An 18,716-nucleotide genomic window follows, 5' to 3' on the forward strand; every position below is an offset into this window, starting at 1 on the left:
CGGCTCTGAACAACTGAAGACTATAAACGCAATTGAATGTGACTACAAATTAGCATCATTTATGTATCGTAACTCACACGGCACATCGCGCTTCTATCACACATCGGATCCTGATGAAAATGTTAACTGATATAAATTTGTATAATTTGTCGGGAAGAAAATGACATATCAGAGGTCAAAATCATCAGCCAATGGAGAGCTGGGTTCCAGATTGCACCAAAAATCAAAAATTGGGATCACAGTTGGATCCAGTTTTTAGGACTATTCTTATAGCTACACTTAGGGTATGTGCACACTATAGAATACGCGCAGAGACTTCAGGCGGATTCTGCCATGCGGCCTCCGCTTGAAGTTCCACCCGTCCCATAGATCAAAGAATTGACATGGGCGGACGGCATAATTCGTCAGCGAGTCTATCGGACGGGTGGAACCAGAAGCGGAGGCCGCGCAGTGGAATCCGCTTGAAGTCTCTGCGTGTATTCCGTAGTATACACATACCCAAAAGGACACTCCAGTGAAATGTTATTGTACCCTCCCGACATAAGGCTACGTGAAAGTAAACAGCTGCCTTCCTCCCTGTGCTTACCAGGCGCTCTATTTCCCTGATACACTGTCACTGTGTTACTATAATGTGACTTTTGGGTATTACCCCCAAGTGTCTGTATGTACGCCCAACAACATCTGAGCATGCTTATGATGAAACGACCGTGGTGTTCTGGAAGATCTCCTCCTAAAACTAGAGCAGATATGCAAAAAGAGTCCACAAGTCTCGACTCACAGGACTAGCTGGATATCTCTCCAGAGAAGGACCTAGCAAAAGGGTGGTTCATGTAAGGTGACCACCAAAACCAACTATATTAAGTGGCCCTTTCGGTCAATATCCAACTCAATTTTTTCCAGGATATGAGAAGGGAAGTACCAAAGCCAGGTATCCATCCACAGACAGCTTTTTCGTGGTTGTTGCCCCTCATCAGTGTGGAGTAGCTGGAAGCAAGGCCTAGTAGACCACCACTGTAAAACAATCCACTGATCTCCGGGAGACCAGCTAAAGAAGTCACTATAGGCTTCTAGTAAAAGCGCTCAACAGTAGATCAAGACATAAGTGAGCTCCTGTGGTGGTACTTGGTGGTGTTGAATGCACTAGAACATGAGGCCAGTCATTGTCCTGCACCGGAGTAAGGTCCAACAATGGCCTTCAGAGGATTGTGTGGCCCTTCATGTATATGCCTCCACAGTCCATCTCTGGTCCACCACCAAACTGGGTATGCCGGATGATGTTGCAGGCAGAATAATATTTACTGCAACAAGTAAATAGGATAGCACACACCAGATTGGTTTGCTGTACTGAAGAATCGAGATTTGGGGTCTGTTTGTACCATAGTATGATTTACTCATCCCCGGTAACCTTTACAAACCAACATTCACTGATACGTTAAAGTGGATTTTATTACATTTGGAGCCAGTATTGCTCTTTATGATGGGCGCCGGTCCGAGGCTATGAACCATAAAAGATGATGTCCAATAAAAGGTAATTTATTAGACCCAACGTATTTCAAAACTGATCTAGTTTCTTTTTCAAGAGTGTCACATGAAAAAGAAACCAGATCAGTTTTGAAACGCGTTGGTTCTAATAAATCAGCTTTTATCAGACATCATCTTTTATGGTTCATTGCCCTCGGACCGGCACCCATCATACCCATGGTGCAGAGGAAGCCCTTATTTCTGTTATTATCATGCCTTGTGGAGATAGGGAGCGGCTGCGGCCTGTTTCATTTGCCATCATGAAAGTTGTGCCTCTATTGTCTCCTTAAGGTGAAAGTTGCCTGTGTTAGCGTCACCGGTTTTTTGTACTCACCGATCCTTTCTATGGAACGCCGTCTATTCTTTTCCATTAAGTATTGCTCTTTATGTCTGTATGTAGTAGGTGAATAAGAGTTGCCCCACAATAACACATTTTCAGATTGCCGTCCCTCTTCAAGAAGATGTGGCTTTTCAGAAGTTGTTCAAGGGCACTTGCAGTCAGGGTCACCCCAGCCACTACAATAACAGGGAACACAGCTGCAGCAAGGGATTAGCTAAGCAAATCCTTGAGTACATTTTTTTTTATCACCTGATTATAATTATTTACAAAAAAAATCCCTTTAAGTATTATGTACCCAAGGTCTTTCTATGCAGTATTCAAACCTGTAACAATGTTTTATTTCTGTTTTTTAGACTTGAAGTGATAGATGAGGATAAGGTTGTGCTGTCTTCATCACTAGACTGTACAGCACGCCTCTGGAGCATCGATGGAGAATTTATAGGTTTGTACTTTATATGTGTCACTATATTCTTACCATTAGTCAATTTATGTTAACAATACTGCACAAAGTGTCTAAATCAGGGTGTGTAAAACTAGAATAAGGAATAAACTGTAAAATGCCAGAAATGTCAACCGAGAAAGGAAAGCTCAATAGGCAACAATGATGAAACATTGGGTTCCATACAGTCTGCACAAATAGTCACACATTGGAGGTTTAGGTGTTATACATGACTATAATGACTGATGCATGCCAGGATATGGATAGGGTAGATGTCATCTGCTTTACTCCATTTCGCAGTTGCTGAGCTGCCTACGTGGCTTGTGAGCCATTCAGGATGGTCGTTTACTGAAAGAACTGGACCGTCCATGTCTACAAAATCAAGGAAGGAGGAAGAAGAACTAGGTGTCGGGTCATGTTCACACACTGTGAGAACATCGGTCGTTGTTTGACATGGCAGTGTCAAACAACAGGTAATGTCTGACATGTTCACCTGGCCGATACTGCAGGTTGAAACAACAGGCGTTGCTTATTGACCGCAATCGATTACATGTAAGTGTATGGAATAGCGGCCGTAGTAGTGTATTCACCCTGCGGTCACACAAAATAATTGACAGGTCTATTTTATGTGGCCAATGTTTGGTAAACAGCGGCCATATAAAATAGGCTGTACTCACAGTGTAAAGTATGGCTCCCGGACGTACTTTACACTGTGGTCTATGGCAAATTGGAGCACGGGCACACCTGAATGTGCCCGCATTCCAATTAAAATCAACCGCAGTATCGGCCGGGGAACATGTCAGACACCAGCCGCTGTTTGACACGGTTCATAACCCATGTGAACATGGCCTGAAATCTGGGTCTGGGGTCTAAGTGTTGCAGGACAGGACCAAAATTTACTCTGATGCCCATGGTTCTCTCAGTACACTGGGCATAGTCAAGCAAGAAAAATGCTAGTTGGGTTCACAGAGATGAGAAACCCAAAATGTTCAGGTTTGGCAACATCATCCGGACCCAAACTTCTAGCGTTTCATTCCCTGTGGCTGCAGATCTTGGATGCAATCCTAAAGAGTCCTGAAAAAAAAAAAGATACAGCCATAGGCCATGCTTACACGACGTAAGTTCAATAGTAATCACATCCGTTGTTGCTGATTTGCAACAACAGCCCTGATTAATACACAAGTTACGTGCAGTGCAATCTGAGGCAATCCCAGCCGGAATGTATACATATAGTATACACTTCGTCCGGGATCCCTAGCGGCCGCACAAAAAACTGACATGTTAGTTTTGTGCAGCCCCTATTCATTGAATAGTGGCCACACAAGCCTGACAGGTAACACAATGGAAAGTACAGCCCGGGCCGCATTCTCCATTGTCGGCTATGGTGAATTGGGATGCGGGCGCACACGGATGCGCCCGCATCATAATTCAGCACAAATCTTCACTGACACCGGACGTTCTATGACACGGCCGGGTCAGAGAACGGCCGGTGTCATACGCCGTGTGAACATGGCAATAGGCTGTCTCCATGTTTTCCCTGGCAGCCCTGGGGCAGCCATGGAGAATCAAATGTTGAGCATTCGAGTTCGGATAACGTTACAGAAACCGAACAAGATCTGCTCAACAATAATTCTTTAGAATGGAGCAAACAACCAATGGGTTTCTATAGACAATGACACTGAATGGACTTGGAATAAGACTATGTACCAGAGACCCAGAAATGCACTACTTGGGCCTTAGACCTCTGTATCTGCCTATGCAATTCTGCTCTATATCATGGGCAGAAAACTTATAGGGAGATTGGAAAAAGACTTGCTGTTTGCAAAGTTATAAAATCATGTTTTCCATCCAAGCCCACCATATGAATTCTTGCCTTACATAATTGAAGCACTGAGCTCGGCTTCTAGCATTGAGCCTTGTACATCAGTGCAGGGTAGTGGGGGCAGGAGGAGACATGCATGCTACAGCGTGGACTCCATGACACTCAAGCGGGGAAGCAGTTTATTCTCGCTCCCTATCGGCTTTATGCCCATGTTTGCAGCTCTGAGCTGGATACAGAGCTGACAGACTCCGTTTAACATCATAAGCTATTTGCGTCTATTAAGATACTGGCAGCTATCAGTCATAGCATTCCTCCCAGCCAAACATCCTTGTGAATGGTGCCGCTAATTTCCTACAATGAATTAGCTGCTGTAGTTGGCTTCGACTGAATTTTGGCATCCACAGAAAGCATACGCTCCCTGGAGGAAATTGACTTGCAAGTACTCTCAGTCAATTTGAACTGGAGTTAATAGATCCAGTTATCTTGTAATCTTTGCCCATAAGTAACACAGATATCTACATTAATCAGTGGGGCTAGGCGGCATCCGGGGAGATTATACAGCCTGTCAATAGGATTGAACTCATTATGGCAACCTGTGAAGTACAGAAGCTAAATAGGAGGCCCAATTACAGCATAATTGTTAGTGTTGGTGTCTATCAAGTAGGAGGAAAAAAAACATTTAATTTATAAGATGAAAGACTTCATCATTTCTGTGTCAGATCTCTGTTGTTTCCTGCTGACACCCCTGAGAAATAATGGTAGAAACATGGCAGATTTCTAGACAGCATTGGGAATAATCAAGCCCCTTGCTGCTCATTTATCATGTTCCTTGCTACCTATCAATAACCGGCTAATGTGGAGCTTCACGGGATTATACATACGGAAAGAACTCATAAAAGCTGTGTACAGAGCCATCAGGTGGAGTTCTTTCAAGTGGTGAAAGATGTACCAGAAAAAATGTGGGAAAAGCCTAAAAATTTGCTTCTATTCTGGCTGTTTCAGAAACACCCATAATCAGTGTCCCCCATACCAAAACTATCTACGTATGAAAAAAATAAGCATACAAATCTGGAATCTATTGATCCTTGTTAGTAATGCAAAAGAGTAGTGATTACACCTCAATGCCCTAGAATGAGTATCCGTGTAAAAATGTAAGGGTAGTCTCCCAACGTGTTTCTGCCTCTATTCTTAGTGGCGTCATCAGGGGAGTAAGTTAACTGACCTCTACAGGATGTATCAGAGGTTCCTGGATACAATAATATTATGCACAGTATTATGGCAACAGCAGAGTATTAGTGCACCTTGTCACATATATCATTCCTATGACTAAGGTTTATACTAGATGCCACTGTGTTAGATATATATATAAGGGCAAGCCGAGATACAAATGTGGTCAGGCCGTCATACGGCTACTCACTGGCCGTGAAATCAGTGTGCCTTATGGAGTAGTATGCAGGAGAATTGTGTTCCCCTGTACATGTCAGTGAGTTACTGCAGTGGCAGCTTATACAGCAAAGTACTGCATGCCCCAACACAGCTTCGGACTATAGATGTATTCAGCGTCTGCAGTGGCAGAACCTACTCCCCTGAAGACGCCACTAAGAATAGGGGCAGAAATGCGTTGGGAGACTTCCCTTACATTTTTACATGGATACTCATTCTTGGGCATTGAGGTGTGATCGCTACTCTTACACGATTTTGCCTGATTTGCATTACTAATAAAGGATCAATACATTCCGGATGTGTATGATTCTTTTTTATCATATGTAAATAGTTTTGGTATGGGGACACTAATTATGGGTGTTTCTTAAACCACCAGAATGAAAGCTAAGTTTTAGGGGGATTGTTTATTTTGACGCGTATTGTATACCTGTACATACTTAATTCGAAGTGGTGAAAGGTGCTCTGTTGTATCGGTGGTTTTAGAATGTAACCGCCCAGGATAAATGTTGCATAGACATTCATTGAAGAGGTTATCCAGGATTAGAAAAAGCATAACTATTTATTGCAGAAACATCACCACTCCTGGCTTCAGGTTGTTTGTGGTATTACAGTTTATCCCATTTCACTTCAATGAAACTAGGCTGCAAAACCTTGCCTAAACTGAGGACAGGAGAGATGCTGTTTATGGAAGAAAGCAGCCATGTTTTGTTATCAACTAGTTCTTGAGATTCAGAGATAACTGCGGCCAGCACCTGGACTTTACATAGCGCATCACCCACTCCTCTCAGCTATGCCATAACATAGTTCTGGTGAAAGTGCATAGGACTGAACAGGCTTGAACTGTGCTGGGGGATGATTTACAATACACCACTATAGATGGCATGTGAAAAGAGAAGGGGTTATTGATGCACTGGCTTCTCTATGTGCTATTTGAGCAAAAAAAGAAATAAACAGCAGCAGCACAGCATGGAAGGAGTGACACTAAGCCCCTAGCTGGTGCTGCGAAGATATGAGAAAAACCTCAGTTTACCTTTCAGGCAGGACTGTTCACAATGTGTAACACTGTTAGACTTAGGGTGCAAGCATGTAGACTTTTTCTGGCCCCTGAACACACTACAGTCTAGCCACCACCCTCGCATCCTGTGTTCAGTCCTTGTCTATCTGCTACTAGAGACATATTTCCCCTGGCAACAGGCAGTGAACAGCAGATAGAAGAGAAGGAAGACACCTACTGACCAAGAATGTAGAGTTGTTTTTCTGGAGTCATTTTTGGTAAATTAAAGGAAAAATAACAACAGGTTAGAAGAATCTGCTGTTATGTTCCCATTGGGCTGGCGACACTGAGAATGAAGGTAATTTTCTTACCTTCTTTTTTATTCATATGTAAATTAGGTGGTTTGGTGCCGTAATACGCCCTACCCACCCCCATCCCCGTCATTTTACAATCCTAAGCATAAGGGGTCAAGCAGGAATGGGGCAAAATTGACATAATAAGCATAAAGTATAATAATATATTTACTGTATCAAAAAGGGCAAAGTTTAACTTTGGTCCATAAAAGTCTATGTACTTCCTCTACCACCAAGCACAGATCACACAGATATGTCAGATGATCTTTATCTTTATCTACTAATCAGGGTTTGTCTCCTTTAAGAAGCCTTAGAACATGACTGGGGATTTAATGAGCCAAGCCAGAAGCTCCTTAGAAAGGGAACTTAACCATCTGTAGACAGCAGTTTTGGGTTGTTTCCCCTCATCAGTACAGAGCAGGGTGCTGGCTACCAACATGTCTTTCTGGCACTATCCTAAAAGACAATAATGACCTCTTTGGTCCCACAGACCCTGTATGGGTGCATTAGACCATGTCAACGAACATGCCAAAATGTCATAGATTTATACAGAATCCAAGATAAGAAAACCTCTAAATGCCTCTGTATCAAGATTGAAGGTTTATGGAAGGTGCAATATGGGCCCACAGCAGGGCCACTATTGTCATTCTGCTAGAAAAAAAATGATAAAAAAGGATATTTGTGTTACCCAGATCTTTTGTGTACTGAATATTCTACATATCTATGTATTGATTGAATATTTTACAGCAGTTATTCGCAGAACCCACTAAATAATAGATCATCGCTGCTGGGTCATATAAATGTTTCTTTCTACAGATGGTGTGTTGTATCATTTGTGCCCCACAGAGACCCAATAATAAATAACTGTTTGGTACATGACGGTGCCAGCTCCCTGGCATGAAGTTTTCTGCCAACTAATCCTAAAGCAGCAATTTAGTAGCTAAAGGATTAAACGTGTTTCCCTTAGCAGAACTGTGTGGAAAGATTTTAATCCTTATAACCAATAGTTACACACGGGATAGTTACTGCACTAATAGACGGAGGTTATAGAACTTATACTGACAGCTCCTATATTATTCCAGGGACGTTTGGCCAGGAGGATCCATGGGAGGTGTTCACTCCGGCATCTTGGAAACATCCCATGGTGCCGTATGAGATCCTCATTGACCCAGAGAGCATGCCCGTGCATCCAGTGCTGGAGCAGCCCACGGATGAGCCTGAAGAAGTGACTTCTCAAGAGGAAGAGGAGCCACAGGAAACATCAGATATAAAGGTATATATAAGGATTGCCAAGATTGAGGATTAAAGGGGCCCATGCACAATAAAGCATTACTGTCATGTATATTAACTTCTGACATATTGCACAGATGTGTAAAGAGTTAAGACTGGTCAGGATCTCAGTGCTAAGACCCCTCTAATCGACAGATGTTTATGTCCGTGGAGGTCCAGACATTTGGCTGAGCCCAACAGATTTTTAGATGCCCTTCTCTTCTGACCCTCTCGGTATTCCCATTAGATAACATTATTTATTATTACTAAAATATGCCAGACGATTATGATTGTTGAGGGATCTCTGGGAACCCCATCAATCCTGAGAGGGAATGAGGACAGAGATACTTTCTGCGAGGATCTGCACACAGTATACTGACAAATTTAAAGGGAATCTGTATTTCCTGAACACTGCCCCCAAACCTTTGGTACTATTCATTAGCTCTTCCCCATCCATGCCTCCTGGAGCCGCTGTTCGTATAAAGAACTCTTTTATTCGGGCAGTGCCGCGTGGCACTATGTCAAAGAGATAGGGCCTAGAGCAACCCTAGCAGGCCTAGTCCTTCAGAACATGAACATGCCCACGGACAGATGGACAGAGGTGTGGCAGGCCTAGGGCACTGGTTCTCTTGGCCCTGCCCCTTTGCCATGGCACCAACACTTCTACAGAGAATGCAAAGGGGGTAAGGGGAGCAGTATACACTGGACTGTCATGTCCTGGGATGGAAAGGAAAATATTACCATATATACCAGCAATAGCAGGAGGCCCATTTCTGTTTAAAAACCTTAGGAATAAGAAAATCCCATTCTTAGCGCAGTAATCTCTCCGCAGTGTCCTCCCATAAATGCTACGAGTAACATTTTGTATTTATGGTCCAATCTGCAATAACATTTTTTTTACATTACACCTGCAAACCCGAGTCTCCTGTGTCATATATCTGTGATGTATTCTGCAGAATGAAATAAACTACAATGCAAAGTCCTTACTGCTAACTATAACAGAAGAAGATATCCAGGAGGAGATCAACAAGCAGAATCTCTCCTGTGGCAGTGGGAAAAGGTGAGATGTACCATGCAATAGGAAAGCCGGTCACCCAAACAAAATATTTCCATGCGTAAGAGGAGACATTTCCATTTCATATTGGGTTAATAATTGTTCTAAATGTCATTGTGAATACTTCCAGTGTTGTTCGTAAAATGGCCTGATTTATGTTGGTTTCATGCCTACAGTTTTTTTTTTCTGAAAATTGCCTTCTTACATCTTTAGGTTATGTTCCCACACGGTATTTTTGCTCAGTATTTTGCAACCACCAAAACCAGAAGTGGATTGGACAGATTGAACACAGAAAGGCTATGTTCACACACTGAGCGGATGGCTGCCATTTAATGGCAAATAACGGCCATTATTTCAAAACAACGGCCGCTGTTTTAAAATAACGGCAATTATTTGCCATTAAATGACAACCATCCACTAAATTTCAAGTGTGTGAACATAGCCTTTCAGTGTTTTCAATCCACTCCTGGTTTTGGTTGCAAAATACTGAGTAAAAATACTGCGTGGAAACATAGCCGTAAAAAGTAATACGATGTTTAACCCCTTGCCTCCGCAGCATGTTTTGGCCTTAATGACCAAGCTCATTTTTCATAATCTGACCTGTCTCTCTTCATTTCATTATAACTCTGCAATGCTTCAACGTATGCTCACAATTCTGGGATTGTTTTCTCGTGACACATTGTACTTTATGTTATTGTATTCAATCAGTCAATATTTTTGGTGTTTTGTGGGGAAAAAGTGCAAAATGTTATGAAAAATTTGAAAAATTTGCATTAGTATGACTTTGAAAATTTCTGCTTCTAAAAAAGTAGGTCACACCACATAAATGAGTTACTAAGTCACATTAGCAATACGTTTGCTATGTGCTTGCATGATTTGGTTAACATATTTTATTTTCCTAGGATGCTACAAGGCTTAGAAGTTTATCAGCAATTTTCACATTTTCATGAAAATTTCAAAAATCTATTTTTTTAGGGACCAGTCCATTTGTGAAGTGAATTGGAGCAGCTTGTATGTTAGAAACCCCCATAACTCACCCCATATTAAAAACTGCACCCCTCAATGATTTAATTGAGAGGTGTAGTGAGCATTTTGACCTTACAGGTGTTTGAGGAAAGCATTTCTTATTAGGACATAAAAAATTAAAGACTGGCTTTTTTTCCATTAATATTTTCTTTTAGTTTAAAATTTCATATTTTCACAAAGAACATATGCAAAAATGCACCCCAAAATTTGTAACGCAAGTTCTCCTGAGTACAAAAATACCCCATATGGGGGTATAAACCATGTTTGGGCATATGGCAGGGCTTAGAAGGGAAGGAGTGTCCTCTTGCATTTTCAGTGTATATTTTCATGGAGCAGTTTCTGGGTGCAACATGCGCTTGGAGTGCCCCTGTAGTACCAGCAGAGTGGACCGCCCCACAAGTGACCCCATTTTGGAAACTAAACCCTTCAAATTAATCATCCAGGGGTGTAGTAAGTATAAGCACTCCCCAGGTGTTTGGAGAAAGTATTTAGCAGTGGGCAATGAAAATGGAAAAAATATTCCAGTAAAATTCATTTTTGGCTTAAAATTTCTAATATAATAAGACAGACAAGGAAATAATACAAAAAATATGTTCCCCAATTTCTTCTGAGTACGGCAGTACCCTATATGGGTCACAAACTGTTGTTTGGGGAAAGATGCTCTTCTCACATATTTTGTTAAAACAGTTTTTAGGGACCATATGCGTTTGCAGCACCCCCCATGATGCTATTACAGAGGAAACCCCCCAGAAATTACACGATTTTGGAAACTGGACATCACATAAAATTCTTCTAGGGGTGTAATGAGCATTTAGACCTCACAGGTGTTGGAGGAAAGTCTTAAGCATTTTGCCATGAAAGATAAAATCTACATTTTTTACTTTATTATTTTATTTATGTTTTTACTTTATTATTTTGTTCCCCTATGGGACTAAACGCTGCAATTGTTAGATCGCTAGTATAGCACATAGCAGTACATCAGTGCTGCTATGTGCCATACCTGTCAGTTTTACACTGACAGCCTGTGAGACAGAGCTTGTGGCGCAATCTCACAGGTTACCATACTGGGGGCCATGTTTAGCAGGTACACAGTGCAGGCACACATCAGGACCCTGTGATAGCTAGTATAACAAAAAGTAGTTTATCAGTACTGCTATGTGCTATAGCCTGACATTGACAGGTATAGCACATATCAATTCTGATGTACTACTATGTGTTATACTAGCTATCACAGGGTCAATCTATAGTGGTAATCTGTGTGCAATCTATAGTGGTAACAGGAGGAGGAAGCTCCCCCTGTCACCCATCGGGACCCGTGCAGTGTGATGGGGAGTCCCGACGTGTGGCTGAGCCTACTCATAATCAGTGGAGCCTGGCCCCCCGGCGTATCTGCAGATCTGACCCCCGCGCCCCCCCCCCCCCTCCTGCTGAATACATATAGTAGTATATAGGAGTACCAAGAGGAGGGATCTCCCCCTGTCACCTATGGGGACCCTTACAGCGCAATCGCGGGGTCCCGATGTGTCCCCCAGCTTGTGGAATCAGTGCACCAGTAACAGCAGAAGCCTGTGAGATCGCGCCGATGGCTCTGTCTCACACACTAAGTGACAGACTGTCAGATCCTGCGGCGCGATCTCACAGTAGCGATCTGTGCAGTAGTTACTGTAGTGTAGTGTAGTAGTAGCAGCAGTTACTGATGCAAAGATTCTACAAGCTGGGGGACACATCGGGACCCCGCGATCGTAACTGCTACTACACTACACTACACTACAGTAACTACTGCACAGATCGCTACTGTGAGATCGCGCCGCAGGATCTGACAGGCTGTCACTGTGTCAGTGTGTGAGACAAAGCCTTCGGCGCGATCTCACAGGCTTCTGCTGTTACTGGTGCACTGATTCCACAAGCTGGGGGACACCCGCGATCGCGCTGTGAGGGTCCCCATAGGTGACAGGGGGAGATCCCTCCTCCTGTCACTCCTATATACTACTATATGTACTCAGCGGGAGGGGGGGGGGGGCGCGGGGGTCAGATCTGCAGATACGCCGGGGGGCCATGCTCCACTGATTATGAGCAGACTCAGCCACACGTCGGGACTCCCCATCACACTGCACGGGTCCCGATGGGTGACAGGGGGAGCTCCCTCCTCCTGTCAATCCTATAGATTCCGCGGTCAGTACTGACCACCGCATCTATAGGGTTAAACTGACCGTCGGGGCCCAGGTGTGTCTCCTGGCTGTTGCTAGGAGACCCTGGGTCCTGCCGGTGCCCAGAAACAGTAAACATCACTGTGCGATTTTGCACAGTGTTTGTTTACTTTCATGACGTCCTGGGACGTCATGATGCATTAAGCACTGGCATTTCATGACGTCCCAGGACGTCATTTTGGGGCAAGGGGTTAATAAATACATAAAGTAGACTTTTGTTTTTAAGAGTAGACGTTTTTACAAGACGAGAATTTTAAATTTAGAAAAATACTTTGTCCTATTTTTTACAAAAATTTTTAGATTGTCACTAAATGTATCAATTGTAATTTCAGACAACTGCTAGAACAAAGAGGCATAAGCCCTAGGCTGAGCCCAGCAGATTTTTGGATGCCCATGGCCACCCAAATGACCTTCTCGGTATTCCTATTAGATAACATTATTGCTTATCACTAAGATAGGCCATAAGATTATGATTGTCCTTAGAGGGAGGGAACAGAGATACTTTGTGCACGGATCTGCAGCACAGAGTCAGGCTATGTGCACACAATATACTGATCAATTTAAAGTGAATCTGTATCGCCCGAACACAATCCTCAACCCCCTGGTACCATTCGTTAGCTCTTCCCCACCCATGCCTGATCTGATCTGTCTCCTGGAGCTTGTGTTCACATAAAAAAAAACTCTTTTATTCAGGTAGTGGAAGGTGGCACTAAGAGGCAGGGCCTAGAGCAACACTAAGCCTTCAGAACATGAATATCCAGGCCATGGAAGAAGAGAAATGTGGCAGGCCTAGGGCACGGATTCTCTAGGCCCCGCCCTTTTGACACGGCACTAAACTGCACCACCTAAATAAAATAAGTTTATTCCCTAGACAGTGGTCCCAAGAGACAGATAGACCACTGGACCAGGCATGGATTGGGGAGAGCTAACAAACGTTAGAGGGTTTTGGGGCACTTTTTGGGTGATACAGATTCGCTTTAAGGGTACAAACCCACTTGACGTATTTGCTGCGTGAATCAGTCTTAAAAATAAGCAGGCAAAAAGCAGGTTGGCTTTATACAATTGTTCTACGTTAAAATATGCAATTGCGTATTTTTGAAGCGTGAAACTACATGCGTTTTTCGCACAGGTTGTTAACTGATGCTTTGCTAACAACAAGCTTCACGCTTCAAAAATACGCAATTGCGTATTTTAACGCAGAACAATCGTATAAAGCCAACCTGCGTTTTGCCTGCTTATTTTTAAGACTGATTCACGCAGCAAATACGTCAAGTGGGTTTGTACCCTAAAGGGGTTTTGAAGGGAAATCTTACATATAAAATCATATTTTGCTTCATTATTGGAGGTAGAATCTAGCAGTGAGTTAGAGAATAGAAGCTGTCATTTTCCTAGTATATGTTGGGAACTCCTCCATACCCTTTCAGCTGCTATGTGAATAATTTTCTGTTCTGTTATCGATACAACCTAAATGTCCTGGGATTTCTTATCTCGGTGCAAAATGTTCCCTACATTGAACTAAAAAGGAAAGTAATTGCGAAGAAGAAAGCTCAATAACCCAGTAACCTCTGTTATTTTACAGCTCAATACATCATAAATGATAATTCATAAAAGGATTGCGGCTGTGCCTGCAGGTTCATTGTGGATTAATGAATTATCTGTATATATTGTGCAGACGACAGAAGGGGAAATGAGGACTTCATCTGGCACTTATTTCAGCATCACTGCCATGTAAATCCACTGGAAGCCTGCATAGTATTGCTAGGAGGCTGCCTCTAGTGTCCTAAAGGGGGTAAATGGCACCCATTAAGGTTGGAGAAGGGCGATCAGGTTTAACATGTGGGTCCTCACTTCCTTGTCTAATGTTTTAGGATAGAAAACTGATATATTACAGACTATATATTACCATGTGATTAGAGATGAGTGAACTTACAGTACGTTCAGGTTCACATAAGCTGTATCCATGTTTTCCAGGCAGCTTTAGGGTTGCATCATTCTTTTCCAGCAACTAGGATTCAAACAAAGAGCATCCAAATTCACGCAAACCTGAACCTACTCTGCATGTGATATGTGGACTGACCCGGTCCACCCAAATGAGCACTGCACTTTTTTTAGCAACAACCCACTTTTAATAGAGTAGGTCCTGTGTGAGGGACCTCTAAGAATACCCCTTTAGGGTGCCTTCCCACCTACCGTATCGCAGGAGAAAATCCGCTGCGGATCCGCAGCAGATTTAACTAAATGAATGAACACAGCATTAAATACGCACTGTCAAATCCGCTGTGATACGGTAGGTGTGAAGGCACCCTTAAAATTAGTAGACAAGCTATGGCCCAGATTTACTTATTTACTTACTTTACTTATTCTTAGTGAAAACCAAGACTAGACAGTCTCCTAATTTATCACAATAGTTCAGGCTATTTGATAAATCTGGCTGTCTAAGTTTAGACAAACTCAAACCACAATAGTTTAGGCCTCGGCTCCTTTAAACAAAACTCCCCACTTTTACAGAGGTCATGTCGATTTTCACTGACTCATTGGAAAAGTGTCTACAAAATAATATAAACAACCTCCAACTCCAGACTACACGGATTATGGGGCGCAGGTCCAAATTGAGATCGAGGCACAGTGAGTAATAAAAATGTTTTATTGTGGAGACTCAACGCGTTTCGGAACCGCACCGGTTCCTTTCTCAAGAGTCATGATACTGACAAAACAAAACAGCAATATATATCACAAACCAAAATGACATCAAAAGGGGGAGGGGAACTCAGAACCTCCCACTTCAATCAACACAGACACCTGTGACACCAATAAAGGAAGGCATATAGCCATATACTACATTACATAAAATACAACAATATATAAGAAAGAGTATATAAAAAGTATATATATATATATATATATATATATATATATATATATATATATATAAAAAATAATAAATAATGTATATAAAATATATATATATATATGTATGAAACAAGTATATAAAATTAAAATTATACCTTCGTATTTTCTAATGTCTCATTTAAGCCATCTGGTGACAAAGAGCAAAGTTTAAAAATCCAATACGATTCCCTATTAATGAGCTGCTTATATCTATTGGGAACATTCTCTCCTATACGTTCCAAAATAGTGAGTCTCAAACTACTAGGGTCAGAATTATGCTTGAGAAAAAAGTGTCGAGAGACACTATGCAAAAAAAATGAATTTTTAATATTAGCTCGATGCTTGTTCATGCGGCAACGCACCGTCTGAATGGTGCGTCCCACATACTGCAGGTGACATGGGCATTCTAAGAGATAAATAACGTACTGTGATGAACAGGAATACGTTTCACGGACAAAAAATATCTCATTGGTGACTATAGAAGTAAATGTTGATGCTGGGGTATCTGTTATCCAATTGCAGCATAAGCACCTCGCTACATTACAACGTACGGTGCCCACAGACCTAGTTTTTTTATTTTTGTTTTTGTTTTTATTATTACTATTTTCCATGTCTGAAGTGATTTTACAGAGTTTGCTAGGTGCTAGATGGCTACGTAATGTTTTAGTTCTACGGAAAATAACATTAGGTTGTTTGGGAAGAACTGATTTCAAAATGGGATCACTGAGAATAATACCCCAATGTTTCGTTAGGACCCTTCTAATTTCCTGTGTACCACAATTATATTCTGTAATCATAGAGATGCCATATTTGTTATGATCTTCAGAAGTAGTTTCATGTTTGTGATTATTGGTCATCTTGTCTAAAATCTGTATACAATATATACAGCCACACCGTATAGCATGGAGCGCTGTCGCCCTTTGTTTTTTCTACAAAATAATATGTCATGTATAGTTTCTTGGTGCCAGACGATTCTTTCGGCGCAAATTGCACCAAAATTCAGGCAAATCTGGGCCTATCTTCCCACATTTTTTAGAGGTGTAAAACAGCAGTTTTACGACAGAAGAATGTTCCAAAATACAGTCTGTACACATAGCCACACCGTATAGCATGCGCTAGTGCAAAGTATGAGCCCCACATACTGTGGCATTATTTTGCTTGGTATTATAGGATGTCACCTGGGCACTCCTATCATGCACTATTCCTCTTACTCTTTTTATATAAAATTAATATATTATAGAATGTGAGGAGATCAAAAATTTGGAAACACCCTGTTGAAACCGATGCATTGTGCCGCCTTATGTCCATAGAAGACTGTCGACAGAAAAAGACCGCTTGGTCTATCTAGTCCGGCCTTTTAGGAATTCCTTTCTTATTATTTATCTTATTTATTTACAGGTTACGTCATGAGAAATACAAGATCGCGCACAAGCCTCTGGACCACGGTGGACCCAACGCATTTCACAATCTTCAATACTTCAACCTGGAAAGTAATTCTGTGACTTTTGAAAAGCCGGACATGTCTGTGGCTGGTACTGATCCATTTCAGAGCTTTGTATCTTCATGAGATGACTGACGGCAACTGAAAGCAAATGTACCACTATGTACATCGCTTTGGGGTTTTTACATAAATTTACCAATACAGGGATGCTGCTGGTGTGGTCCTTTTTTTGAACCGCCGCCCCTGGTTCCTGCACACAGCACTGGTCTATTCCCTAGCACCAGCTGGGCATAAAGGACTGGGGGTGGGCAAGCTGGCCCCTAGTGTGACGAAACCCCCTCCCCTCTGTGAAGCGTCTCCATTATAACCAATGGAACCACGTCACAGAGGAAAGATCGTCACACTGGGGGTCGGTGGGCGGTTCAGAAAATGACCACGTCACTAGCATCCCTGCGCTGGTCTATTCATGTAAAAACCTCAAAATGTAGTATTACATTCGCTTTAACTACACAATCTTTCAGCTAGTTTTTTCAAATTGTCCCTGCACACCGTGCTGAACACTGATGGCCCCAAATTACAGGTGCACTTTTTTGTATGTATATTGAGTTGTCTTGAGGATGTATACACATGGGGTAATAATACTGCAGGGGAGAGGTGCAATATTTCTATATTATCACAAAGCTTCATGTGGTGGCAGCTATGCACGTGTGGTTTTCTGCAGTGAAGCTCTTCGTGCAAACCTATGTGAATAAACTAGAATGCAAAGTGATATTCACCTTTTCTTGCACATTATAACATTCATAATATTTGTGTGATAATGAGGTGAGGTGGCAGCAGAGATCAGCGGATCCATTGCTAAAGAATGTTCTAAATGGTCTGTGTAAAAAGGTTTCCACAAAACATGGTGTATAGCTAAAATGTCAGCAACCTATTAACAGTGGGCTCAACTCCTACTGGGGGATAACTGACCATGGATTGTAGGGAAGCACATCATTGTAAGGCCAGGTTCACACGTGTCTGGTAATCCAACCTGGTTGAGCTGGATGAGGGGAGAAAAAACATTGCATTCAATGTATTTTAATATTGTATACCAGACTGGAGAGCATTCAGGTACATGTCAGCCTAGTTGCACTGGGTGCAATAGATCCAGCCTATTGCATTATCTTATGGGATAGCTTCAGATTGCCAGACATTTGTGAACCCAGCATGAATTGAAGCATACCAGAATATTTTTTCAAAGATTTTGCCTGTTTAAAGGAGTAGTCCGGCATTGGCCATTTTTTTCAAAAGAGTCAGGGAGGAGGTGGGTGCACATAACAACATGCACCTATCTCCCAGGCTCCAGCGCAGGGGTCTGCTCTCCCCCACTCTGGTTCGCAGCCACTTTATGTTCTGAGCAGGGACCCGGGTCGTCACATGTCCGCCCTGCTCAGCCAGTCAGTGGCCATAGCGGGGTCCCACCCCAGTCGCTGATTGGCTGAGCAGGTTAACACGTCACAAGCAGAGTCCCTGACCTTTCGAAAAAAATGTTTGGAGAAGTAATACGCTTATCCGGACTGTATGAATAGTTTATTGTTTTTGGTTGAATTAAGCAGTAACAGGAATCTTATAACACATCTAGTTCTTGAATTTATATAAATTTCCTGTGAGCCTGGCTAAGAAACAAGACCTCATCACACAGAGTGTCGGCAGAAAAAGACCACTTGGTCCACCCAGTCTGTCCTTTTAGTAGTTACTTTGTACACACATGCACACAGTCCTGTTCTTCATATGCCTCTGCAGTTTCTGACAGGGCTCCGAGCCGCACATATCCTATCACTATTGCCTCTTGTAGGTAATGAGTAATTGCTATATATATATATATATATATATATATATATATATATATATATATATAACAAGCAGTGTGAGCCTGGAC

The 18,716-nt window shown here is 42.2% G+C and overlaps 1 protein-coding gene across 1 annotated transcript in view; it reads left to right on the forward strand.

The window, feature by feature from the left end:
• The window catches only part of LOC138777134 (WD repeat-containing protein on Y chromosome-like), a 54,752-nt gene extending 37,204 nt beyond the window's left edge, over nucleotides 1-17,548 (forward strand). The window contains exons 6-9 of the mRNA XM_069956240.1: nucleotides 2,215-2,303; nucleotides 7,995-8,185; nucleotides 9,138-9,241; nucleotides 16,756-17,548. Coding sequence (XP_069812341.1) covers nucleotides 2,215-2,303; nucleotides 7,995-8,185; nucleotides 9,138-9,241; nucleotides 16,756-16,924 — 553 coding nt within the window. The 3' untranslated portion in view covers nucleotides 16,925-17,548. The remainder of the gene's footprint in view (nucleotides 1-2,214; nucleotides 2,304-7,994; nucleotides 8,186-9,137; nucleotides 9,242-16,755) is intronic.
• The last annotated feature ends 1,168 nt before the right edge of the window (nucleotides 17,549-18,716 follow it).

The sequence above is a fragment of the Dendropsophus ebraccatus genome, unplaced genomic scaffold (genome assembly GCF_027789765.1).
Source record: "Dendropsophus ebraccatus isolate aDenEbr1 unplaced genomic scaffold, aDenEbr1.pat pat_scaffold_510_ctg1, whole genome shotgun sequence".
Lineage (NCBI taxonomy): Eukaryota > Metazoa > Chordata > Amphibia > Anura > Hylidae > Dendropsophus > Dendropsophus ebraccatus.